The sequence below is a fragment of the Bos indicus genome, chromosome 25 (genome assembly GCF_029378745.1).
Source record: "Bos indicus isolate NIAB-ARS_2022 breed Sahiwal x Tharparkar chromosome 25, NIAB-ARS_B.indTharparkar_mat_pri_1.0, whole genome shotgun sequence".
Classification (NCBI taxonomy): Eukaryota; Metazoa; Chordata; class Mammalia; order Artiodactyla; family Bovidae; genus Bos; species Bos indicus.
Genome location: NC_091784.1, coordinates 2,593,937 through 2,605,930, shown reverse-complemented (window position 1 = coordinate 2,605,930; position 11,994 = coordinate 2,593,937). Strand labels below are relative to the sequence as shown.

The 11,994-nt window shown below is 59.0% G+C and overlaps 1 protein-coding gene across 1 annotated transcript; it reads right to left on the bottom strand.

The window, feature by feature from the left end:
* Window positions 1–5,329: 5,329 nt before the first annotated feature.
* NPW (neuropeptide W) lies at window positions 5,330–11,033 on the bottom strand. Its single transcript, XM_070779171.1, has 3 exons — window positions 10,966–11,033; window positions 5,766–6,413; window positions 5,330–5,531 (listed from the first exon to the last, which is right to left on the bottom strand). Exons 1-3 carry the CDS (start codon window positions 11,031–11,033, stop codon window positions 5,447–5,449), a joined length of 801 nt encoding a protein of 266 aa, XP_070635272.1. The 3' UTR covers window positions 5,330–5,446.
* Between the last annotated feature and the right edge of the window lie 961 nt (window positions 11,034–11,994).

Genomic DNA, 11,994 nt, shown 5'->3' with positions numbered 1-11,994 from the left:
CCCGCGCCCGCCCCTTCTCCGCCCCCTCCGCCCTGCCGCCCCCGCCCCGGGTCCAAGCTACCCTGGCCATTCCCCTGCCTCGGGCCCCGCCAGCCCAGGGAGTCCGGGAGGGACACTGCAGGGCCAGGGCACCCCCCGAATCACCACGACCCCTATGTCTAGCCCCCATTCTGGGCAGCTTCCTTAGCGCCAGTGCCTTTGCTTCCTATGCCAGTAACACTGGGCGAGTGCTGAGTTGCTTCAGTCGTGTCCAACTCTTTGCGACCCCGTGGACTGTAGTCCGCCAGGCTTCTCTGTCCATGGGATTCCCCAGGCAAGAATACTGGAGTGAATTGCCATTTCCTTCTCCAGGGGATCTTCCCGACCCAGGGATCGAACCCGTATCTCATGTCTGCTGCATTGGCGGGTGGGTTCTTTACCACTAGTACCATGCACCTACTAAATGAACAGCACAAGAATGGAGGCAGGCCCTGGAGGTGGGAGAAGGGCCAGATAAACGGTCCTTAGGCTGAAGGACCCCCACCCAGGGGCCACAGGGTAAGAACAAGGGCCATGGCTCTGCCCACCCTCCTCGGGAAGCCCCCTCCCTTCTCCCATGCCCCGTTCCTCTATCAGGATCCCTCCTGTACCCATCACCAAGTGCCAGGATGGTCCTGGAGGCAAAAAGAGGGGATTGAAACTGACCAGGCAGCGGCCCCTCCCTATATCCTGGAGGCCAGGCTGAGTGACTTCCTGGCCCTCCCCAGGAGTGTCCGTGCCCATCTGTGCTGTGCTGGACCAGTAAACATTCCCCCTACCAGCCCCTCCCTCTACCAGGACCCTCACTCCTGTCCCTGCCCACCCCAGGCCCGGTGGGTGACTGCAAAGGGTGAAGGAATGACATGCACTTGTCTGGCTGGAGGGAAAGGGTCTTTGCCCCCTTCCTCTAGACCTGGGATGAAATGCGCTGATGGCTTGGGTGCCAGCTAGACCCTCCTGTCCCCGAGCCCGTCCTCCCCTCCCCTCCCTCCACCTCCCCCAGAATGAATGCCCCCTTCTCCCAACCTATGGACAACTGCTTATTCTTCATGTGTCTCTCTGAGTACATGCTACCCGGAACAACCCTCGAGGGCTCAGGCCATTTTACAGGAAACAGGTCTGGAGAAGGAAGAGACCCATGCAGGGTTCGGGGATGGGGGGTGCAATTCCAAGCCCACAGTCTTCAGTTTTCTCAGTCACCCATACAGGAAGCCAGCTGAGCTGCAGGCTCACCCTCAACCTGCCCCTTCCAGCCCTGCTCGGCCCCCTGAACCTACCTGGTCCCCAGGTGTCAGGCACAACCAGCCCAGACAGTTGCCCATGAGGGCACAAGCAGGCTCGCTCAGGCCCAGTCCTTGCCGCTCCTTCTTCCCTCACCAGTGCCTTCAGCCTGGGCTCCTCGCCTTGGCTAAGCACGGCCCGCCGCTAGGCAGCCTCCTGGGCCACAGCCCCTTGGGTGTCCACACCCGAGCTGCTGCCCCTAAAAGCCACTTAGGCTGCAACAGCAAGGCTGCTCCCCCACCCCCACCTCTGAGTTCCTCGCTTATGCTGCTGTAAGCTCCTGCCTGACTAGCCACCTCCATCTGTCCATCTGTTTGTCCACAGTCTGCCTGTCTGGCCTTTGACTGGCCTCCCTGGACCCAACCTGGTAGGTACCACGGTGCCTGGAGTCTGTGAGGATGAGTATGGACAGTGGGGGTCCACGATATACCACCCCACCCTATAGCAACCCAGGACCTGCCAGGTATGCTCTGAGGCCATACCATAGTCGAGGGAGGTGGCTGGATTGGAGACCCCCCAGACCAAGGGGTAGGGAAGGTAGGACTTCCTGGTCCCTTGGGTCAGGATGCTTGGAGACCTCCTCCTCTTCTATAGAGCAGACGCTCTCTGATCAACCTGCAGCCTAGGACTCAGCCTGTGAGTGAAGATGGATGGGGACAGAGCACCCCTGGAGGGTGGAATAAGCAGGGGATGTGCTCACAGCCAGGGGCCAGGAACACTGCCTCCCAGAATCACAAAGCCGGCCCCAAAGCTAAAGAAAAGCCAAGGAAGTACCAAGAAAGGTTAACAGAGTAACAAAGCCGACATCAGAACTGGCAGCAAAGTGAGTGGGTAGCAGCTTCAGAATAAATGCAGCAGCTACTACCTGCAGGGGCTTCCCGGGTGGCTCTAGTGGTAAAGGATCCGCCTGCCAATGCAGGAGACACAAGAGACTTATGTTGGATCCCTGGGTTGGGAAGATTCCCTGGGGAAGGAAATGGCAACCCACTCCAGTATTCTTCCTTGGGAAATCCCATGGACAGAAGAGCCTGACAGGCTACATTCCTTGGTTTCGCCAAAAGCTGGACATGACTGAGCATGCACGCGTGTGTGTGTGTGTGTGTACGTACACACACACACACACACACTACCTGCAGGGACCAACTCAGAAGGGGGAGCAGGAAGGAGTGAGAGGGACAGGGAAGGTGAAAATGGTTCTGAGCAGCTCTCTGGAACTCTCCCAGGCCTCTTCCTTTAGCCTCTCTCTGCGGGAGTGTGAGACGAGAGAGGCCAGGCCGCCAGGGAAAGGGAGAAGCCTGGGAGGTGGCCTGGAAGCGTGCCCTGAGGTGTTTGGGCTGGAAGCTGTGTCGCTGGGGCCGGGCTGGGGCTGGGGCTGGGGTGGTGAGCCGGAGGGGCGGGCAGGCAGTCAGGTGCAGCTGAGCAGAGGTCTGGGTCATGCCCACCCCCTCACGCTAGTGCACTCACCCACTTGTGCCATCTAGGCACGCTGGGGTGCGACAGAGGGACAGGAGGTACGTCAGACCTTCCAGTCCCTCTCTCCCCTGATCGACCTGGGCTGGGACTGTCCTGTGCTCCTGTTTCGGGGGAAGGGGTTCCCTCTGACCTCTGAACCTACCTCCCTGCGGAGATGGGGCAGAGACTGGGGCGTGCCTGTGGGCAGAGGCCTTGTCACTGCCAGAGGGGAGGGCTGGGGGTATGTGGGGGGTGGGGGCCGTCATTAGTCTGACGCCCGGCTAATGGGCCTGCGCTTCTCGGGCCGGCGCGGCCTCCCTAAAGGGCATTAAGGGCCTCGCGGGATGACCAGGCCTCGCTCACAACCCCTTCCTTCAGCCTTCGCCAGGCCTCTCTTCAGAGCCCCAGAGGGGAGCCGGAGGGACCAGAGCAACGGGAAGAGATGAGAACAGGAGGTCCGGGGCGGAGAAGGAGAGAACCGAGAGGTCGGAGGACCGATGAGGTCCGAGGCGCCCAAAACCCTCGGCGGGGGACGCCCCGGAGGCCTGCCTCGCCTACCCGGTTCTCTTCCCGCCCACCATCCGCCCCAGCCCCGCCCATCCCCCGCCCCAGCCCCGCCCGTCGCCGGAGGCTCGGACCGCGCCTGCAGCCCAGGAGAGCAGCCGCACAGCGCCTCCTGCCGGCCCTGTGTAGGATTGCAGCGTCCAGGGAGCTGCCCAAGGTCCCACCCTTCTGGCTCTGACGGCTCCAGCCTTGCCGGATGGGAGATTCGGGTGAGGCCCGCGCCCTAGCGCTGTGAGCACTGCTGGAGCATATGGCCGCCCTGGGGATGGTAGACAGAGAAGGCGGGCCTCTGCCGAGCTCCCCATGGGCTCTGCTTGGGCGTCTTCTCCAGGCAACATGAAATCTAGCCCCTCACTGAGTGACCCAAACATTCACAGGCCACTTGGCGTCAGGCCCTGGTGAGCACCAGGGAGGCATCGCTGAGACCCAGGGAAGTAGATTTGTGTACCTTAGCGAGGGGACGTGCAGGGCTGGGGCAGCCCCCAGGAGAGGCATATAACCTGGCCTGGGGCCCTGGAGTGCTCAGGCAGAGGGGGCCACAGGGCTGCTCTGAAATCTTCCAGGAGTTCCTGCAGACTGTGTGTGTGTGGGGGGGCGGGGGGGGGAATGAGAGGAGAACAGGGCCCGGCCTCAGAGTAGGAATTCCGTTTCATGAGTGGTGGGAGCCCTTAAGGTGTACTGCGCTGGAGGTAACAAGGTCAGGACACCCATGTTCAGTGAGGAGCAGGGACAAGAATTTGGGGGGGTGGGGGAGTAGGTTGACCTGAGTGGTCTGCGACTTCCCCCAGTGCAGATCCTAGATGGAAAAAAAGAAACTGAGCGGACTCAGGGAGCCATAAGAATTGGAAGGGTGGAATCAAACAGAGTACTACACTAGCAGGCCATGTGGGAGAAAGGTGCACCCAGGAGATGAGAGGCTTTTGCCAGTTGGGGAGATACCCCCAGAAGGTGCTTCCTAAGGCCGGGGTAGAGGGGGTAGCATGGGGGCTGGCTCCACGTGGGCCTTCCAAAGCCAAGAGCTAGACAGACCAGAGGCCACCCTTCCTCCTGTCCTTGCTGGGTGCCCCAAGGTCTGCCTTGCCACACAGCCAAGCAAGGATTCCAAGGGCAGCCAGACAGCACTGGCACAGTGACCAAGCACTCCAAGGTCGAGGACAGTTGTGGGACTCCAGGCTCATATTGAAGAGGGTTGAAGGGGGAGCAGAAGGGTGGAGTGAGGGGACCACTGGCAAGGGACCCAGATGGAGGGAGGCCCTTGCAAGATGGCAGAACACATTTATACGGGGGACTGGGGACAATAACTGGAAATGCAGAAGGGGGTCAGCAGTTGAGGGGCCTCTGAGGATGCAAGGGGGTGTCAGGTGGAGGTCCTTCCTTCCTAGGAAGAGAGCATGGCCGTGGCAAGGGGGCCAAGGGGTCCCCACTTCCTCTCTGGCAGCCCTTGGGTGAGGGGAGGGAGGGGTTCCAAAGAGATCCAGGTTTCAAATGAACGCTGGGAAGTGGGGGATGGGCTGCCAGGTCTTAAGGTACTGCTTCCTTGGGGAAGACGTTCTCCCCAGGCTGGCCAGGGGGCACAGTGAGGAGACTCCCTGTGGGGCTCCTGGGAGGCTGGGGTGGGGGCTGCTGCTCTCCTTCTCCTGCACACGTTGATGTGGCAGCCGGACACCCCCACCCCCACCGTGAGATACCCCTCCCCTCCCTGGGGACCCTGGTTTGATGACCCCACCCCCTACAAGGAGGGGCAGCAATGGCAGAAAAGGGAGAAGGGGACCCAGCCCCCAGCAGTGTCTCTGCCTCTCTGCCCCGCTTCTGCCCCGCAAGGACAAGCAGATCTCGGCTGGATTGGAGCAGAGAGGGCGGAGCAGGGGTGGGGCGGGAGGAGGCGCGGGGTCGGGGGGTGGTGGGAACGCGTCCCCCGGCAGGCCGGCGGGCGGGAGGGCTCCTGACATTTGCCAGGGCGTGGGCGCGGCAGTTTGCGCCTCGGAGCCAGATGACAAAGTACACAACTCGGAGGAAAGGGGTCACACGCGGGGGCGCGGCAACTAGGCGAGTTTTATTGAACAGACGGCCGGCCTGTTGGCCGAAGACACTCGGTCTGGGTCAGGCGCGGGGGCGCTAGCAGGGGCGGCTATCAGGACTGCTTAGGGGCGAGGCGGGGGCTGGCGAAGGCGGTTCCCTGCGCAGACCGTGGCTGAGCCGGAGACTCTCCGAAGGCTCTAGAAAGAACAGAGAGGCCCGTGGGGAGAGGGCCGTGCGCTCTCCACTACCGCTCCCCCGACTCCCCGGGCTGGAAGCATAGACACTGCTCCAGGAGAGCCTTCCCCGGAGTCGGGGATAGAAAGGTCGTTGGGTGCCCTACGGGCAGGCAGACAGCACGGCTCAGATCTCCCGAGACCCACCCCCCCCCCCCACGTCTGCTGGCGTCCTGTCCCCTTCCTCTCCCCGCGTACCTGGCCTGCTCCGCCAAGATCCAGGAGTAGGCGCCCGGCCGCCACTCGGGTTGGCGCGCGGACTCCGGGGCGCGCAGGTTGCGAGGCGCACTGACCCGGAGCCCGGCCCCGGAGCTTCTGCGTCGCGCCTCCCACGGTCTCTGAGCTCCGGAGGGAAGCAGCAGAGCATCGAGGGCCGCGGGCCCCGGAGAGAGGGTGCTTCTGGCAGAGGGCCCCTGGGGCAGCGCGCCCAGGCCCAAGGTGTCCCAGGTGAGGGGCCCGGCCGCGCGGCGCCACATGTAGGGCGAGCGGCGCAGCCCCATGAGCAGGCCGGCCGCTCGGCCCACCGTGTGGTAGCGGGGGCTCGCCACGTGCTTGTACCAGGCGCCGGCGGACGGCGGTAGCAGCAGCAGCCACAGCAGGGCGAGCAGCCGGCGGCTGGCGGTGGCCCCCCGCCCCGGGCCCCGCACCCTTGTGCCCCGCGCCAGGGTGCTCACGTCGACGTCCGCCCGGAGGCGCGGACCAGGCACTGGCTCCGTCGGGTCTGCGCGCGCCGCGTGGAGAAGCCGGAGTGCGGGAGCTGCAGGCGGGGAGTTGGGCCCCGCGGGTCTGGCTATAACTGCTCGGCGGCCCCGCCCCTGCTCACCCCCGCGGTACCTGCCTGGCTCCCTAAAGGGAGGGGGCGGGATGAAGGGAGAAGAGGAGCCCAGGCCGCGCCGCAGGACGTGGGCTCCTGAAGCACCCTGGCTGAGTGGGTTTTTTCCTGGAATTCATCTCCTCCCCGGTCTGGGGGCTCCCCTCCTCCCCTGTCTCGCGCCCCTTTTCCTCTGTCCCCAAGGAGAGGAGCTGCCAGGAGCAGGGATGGGGACAGGAAGGTGGGGCACACGCAGATCAGACTGGGGGGCCAGCAGCACCCCAGGGGGCAAAGCAGGAGAGCTGACTGGTGGGGGCCCTCTGCGCCACCAAGACCCCTCTGCCTGCCTCCTCCCCTGACAGCTGTTCCTTATCCTCACCTGTGTGTGCTCAGGTGTGTGCAACTCTTTGAGACCCCATGCACCATAGCCCACCAGGCTCCTCCATCCATGGGGATTCTCCAGGCGAGAATACTGGAGTGGATTGCCATGCCGTCTTCCAGGGGAACTTCCTGACCCAAGGATTGAAACTGTGTCCCTTATGTCTCCTGCATTGGCAGGCAGGCTTTTTACCACCAGAGCCACCTAGGAAGCCCTCACCTAACACAGTTCAAGTCTGTGCCCACACCCTCTTCTCTGCTTCCTAACCCCTAGCTTCTCCCCACCAACCTACTTCCCAGCTGCTGCTAGGTGGTGGATGCTTGCAGCCACAAGTTTAGTTAGGAGACAGTGGTTAGGATTAGGCTCCCAGAATAGAGTCAGTCCCTCTTACCCCCAGCCCCTGCCCTGGGCAAGATAAGGCTCTGCAGACCTCCAGCCTCCTCTTTGACTGAACGTGAGAGTCACTCAGTCTGTCTGACTCTTTGCAAGCCCATGGACTATATAGTCCATGGAATTCTCCAGACCAGAATACTGGACTGGGTAGCCTTTTCCTTCTCCAGGGGATCTTCCCAACCCAGGGATCCAACCCAAGTCTCCCGTATTGCAGGCGAATTCTTTACCAGCTGAGCCACAAGGGAAGCCCAACAATACTGGAGTGGGTAGCCTATCCCTTCTCCAGTGGATCTTCCCAACCCAGAAATCGAACCTGGGTCTTTTGCATTGCAGGTGAATTCTTTACCAACTGAGCTATTAGGGAAGCCCTCCTCTTTGTCTGTGATTCCCTAAAATCATGTTTTCTGGCCAGACCAGTCTCAATTCTTTTGCTTTACCCAACAACCCACGAGTTGGCCCATTTCTGTGCTTCTGTGCCTGGGACGGACACCCTGGCCTTTTCAATCTATGACCAAACTCCTACTCATCTTTCAGGATCCTGCTTAAATAGTCCCTATCTGAATACTCTACTGGAGTATCCCTCTCTGCCTGCCTGGGGTTAATAGCCTCTTTCAAGATGTCAGGGCCTGACCCATTCTTGCCTGAGCCCTAAGCCAGGGAGGATTCAGCCGTCAAAATAATCAGACCTCATCCCCCCACACCCCACCAGCAACCACACCACTCACGGGGTACCTTCTAAGTTCCAGACACCAGGGATCCTGAATTATCATATTCTGATCTCCAAACAATGCCACATGTATGCGTGGTAAGTTGCTTCAGTCGTGTCCAACTCTTTGCCACCCTATGGACTATAGCCTGCCAGGCTCCTCTGTCCATGGGATTCTCCAGAAAAGAATACTGGAGTGGGTTGCCGTGCCCTCCTCCAGGGGATCTTCCTGACCCAGGGATTGAACCTGCATCTCTTACATCTCCTGCATTGGCAGGAGGGTTCTTTACCACTGACACCACCTGGGAGATTCCCAAACAATGCCACAAGGTGGGACAATTATTGATTCCATCTACCAAAGAGGAAACTAAGGCCTGGGGGAAATTAACTTGCTCCAGTCACCTGGGTAAGCACTGGGGACAGAGTGGGGTCCAACCTAGACCCCCAGCCTGAGAGTTCCAGTTTGAGGACCCCAGCTACAGTGCTTAATGGAAGCCTTCCCTCTCCCTCTGCCTGTCTCTTCAGCAAGAAGGAGGGGCGAATCCGGGGCAGGAGGGGGGCACAGTCTGGATCTGTCCTTCCTCTCAGACCTGCACGTTGGGAGAGGCCCAGAGGGGCTCAGAGGTGCCAAGGAAGGCCCCTGGTTTTGAGGCAGGAGGGTCAGAAAGGTCTGGTGATCCCCTGGGATCTGGAAGCCGTCAGCTCGCCCCAAAAAGGCCCTGTGGAGCAGCTGAGAAACGTTCCCTGGAGCTCAGTGCCCCAGGCTGGACGCTGGTGGGTGTGGGGGGAGGCACTCCTGCCTCAGTTTCCTCATTGGTAAACAGTAATGGTAGCCTCCTGACCAGCTTGCTGTGAGCACTAAACATCCAGGCCAATGGGACTTCCCTGGCCGTCCAGTGATTGAGACTCTGCAGGGGGCATGGGTTTGATCCCTGGTCTGCGAAGTAAGATCCTGAATGCCATGTGGCATGGCCAAAATTTTTTTTAAAAATCCAGGCTGGGTCTTGACACGGTATCTGGCATGCAGTAACCAGTAAAGTCGCTCAGTTGTGTCCGACTCTTTGCGACCCCACGGACTGTAGCCTATCAGGCTCTTCCATCCATGGGATTTTCCAGGCAAGAGTACTGGAGTGGGTTGCCATTTTCCTCTCCAGGGGATCTTCCTGACCCAGGGATCGAACCCAGGTCTCCTGTATTGCAGGCAGACACTTTACCGTCTGAGTCACCAGGGAAGGTAAATGGTGAGGCTAACATCTGTTACTGTTGCTGTGCCAGCAGCTGCCTAGTCCCCGAACCTGTCAGAGAAGATGCTTTGACGGAGGGGTGATGGCGCAGGGACCAGGCAGGGCGGGGGTACAGAGGGAGCCGCCTGCGTGCCTGGAGAGGCCTGGAGGAGCACAGGGACTGGTGGGCCGAGTGGAAAGCTGCCCCTTCCACCCACCACTGCCTCTCTCTCCTGGGGCCCCTTGGCCTCAAGAGCTGCCTGGAGTGTGCGGTTGGCGGGCAGCGCAGCACGACGCAAGGGTCCCCTGGCACTGCCGCCCACTCCCTGCTGAGAGGAGGCAGGGGACTGCGGGCAGTGGGCAGGAAGCGTCTGCAGGCAGAACGTCATCGATGTGAAAGCTGATCAATCGTGGTCGATGCGGTAATGGAGGTTTCTGCGCAGTTAGAAAATTTAAGACAGCTACAGTTAGCAGAGTGGATAAATCTGAAAATGCCATATTGACCTGACCAAAAAAAAAAAAAAAAAACCCGTGCACAACGGAATGTTCAGTGTCTGAAGTTTAAATACCAGCGGTCCTTCCGGCTGGCTTATGACTGTGAACTAGAGGGAAGGAAAAATGTCCACGTGCAGGTGAGAGGTGGAGGGCCAGTTGGGATAGAGTCGGTGGCTGCCTGTCAGGTGGAGGTGTGCGGAAGGCAGGCAGGGATGGAGCCCAGGGCGGGGGAGGAAGAAGAGCACCGAATAGCTTCATGGTCCCTGGGGGCTCCCAGTTTGGGGTGCTCAGGATGAAGGTCTCTGTGCCCTGCCCAGCACTGAGCCCAGGGGCCCAGGGACAAAGGGCTCTGCCAGACCCCCAGCCCCCAGAAGTCTGGAGCCAAAAGTGTGTTGCCAGAGGAGGTAGTGGCCCTAATGATCCATGAGAGCTGCCTGGTCTTTCTGGGGCTCACTGCACCTTCCATCCACACACAGACCCTTCTAGAAGCTGGATGACCATGGATGCTATTTGCACATCACCTCCCCTGACACTGGACCAAGCCCTCCAGGGGGCTGGGATCATGTCTGCTTCATACTCCCCCTTCCAGGCACAGCACCTGCCTCCTCCCCCAACAGGAACCCCATCCTAATGACACAGCAAATAAGAAAACCTCTCCATTTCGTCATTTAAAATGATTATGTTTTATTAAGTCTTCCCTGGTGGCTCAGAGGGTAAAGCATCTGCTTGTAATGCAGGAGACCTGGGTTCCATCCCTGGGTCGGGAAGATCCCTTGGAGAAGGAAAAGGCATGTTTTATTAAGATTGTACATGGGCACACATGCTAAGTCTCTTCAGTCGTGTCTGACTCTGTGCAACCTTATGGACTGCAGCCTGCCAGGCCTCTCTGTCCATGGGTTTCTCCAGGCAAGAATACTCGAGTGGGTTGCCATTTCCTTCTCCAAGGGATCTTCCACACTCAGGGATTGAACTCGGGTCTCTTACATCTACCTGCATTGGCAGGCGCTTTAGCACTAGCACCACCATACATTTTAAGTCAAATGCTAGTATAAGGGGCACAGTAAGTGGCCTCTCTTCCACCCCGTCACATCAGCATCCTACCCTCCAGGGGCAATGACTTCCAACTCTTTCAGCTATTTCTCCTAGTATTTGCCTCCATATTTTGAAATCACGAACAATTGCTATTCTAAAAACAAGTGGTCTTTTTTTTTGGCCATGCCACATATCATATGGGAGCTTAGTTCCCCCACCAGGAATTGAACCCACATCCCATGCAGTGGAAGCATGGAGTCTTAACCACTGAACCACCAGGGCAGTCCCTGGGTGGTCTTTTCTGTTCTGGCTGTGCTGGGTCTTCATGGCTTTCTCCACTTGCAGCAGTTGGGGGCTACTTTTCATTGCAGTGCACCGGCTTCTGGTTGTGGAGCACAGGCTCTAGGTGCATGGGCTTCGTAGTCATGGCATCGGGGCTTAGTTGCCCCGGGGCATGTGGAATCTTCCTAGGCCAAAGGTCGAAGCTGTGTCCCCCCACACCCTGCATTGGCAGGCAGATTCTTAACTCCAGACCAAAGGGTGGTCTTTTTAAGGAGGTAGCATATTCAAAAGCAGAGACGTTACTTTGCCAACAAAGGTCCGTCTAGTCAAGGCTATGGTTTTTCCTGTGGTCATGTATGGATGTGAGAGTTGGACTGTGAAGAAGGCTGAGTGCCGAAGAATTGATGCTTTTTGAACTGTGGTGTTGGAGAAGACTCTTGAGAGTCCCTTGGACTGCAAGGAGATCCAACCAGTCCATTCTGAAGGAGATCAGCCCTGGGATTTCTTTGGAAGGAATGATGCTAAAGCTGAAACTCCAGTGCTTTGGCCACCTCATGCGAAGAGTTGACTCACTGGAAAAGACTCTGATGCTGGGAGGGATTGGGGGCAGGAGGAGAAGGGCACGACAGAGGATGAGATGGCTGGATGGCATCACTGACTCGATGGATGTGAGTCTCAGTGAACTCCGGGAGTTGGTGTTGGACAGGGAGGCCTGGCATGCTGCAATTCATGGGGTCGCAGAGTCGGACACGACTGAGCAACTGATCTGATCTGATGCTTTGAGTAAAGTATGCACATCTTAACTGCATTTGTTACATATGCCTACATCTATGTGCCCAGAGACCAGATCAAGGTAGAAAGGATTTTAGTGCCCTAGGACGCTCCTTTCAGGCTTCCCTAATGAATCAGTTGGTAAAGAATTCGCCTGCAATGCAGTACACCTGGGTTCAATCCCTGGGTCAGGAAGATCCCCTGGAGAAGGAGATGGCAACCCACACTAGTATTCTTGCCTGGGAAATCCCACGGGCAAAGGAGCCTGGTGGACTACAGTCCATGGGGACTACAGTCCACAACTGAGTGACTAAACCACCACCACCAGGGGGCTC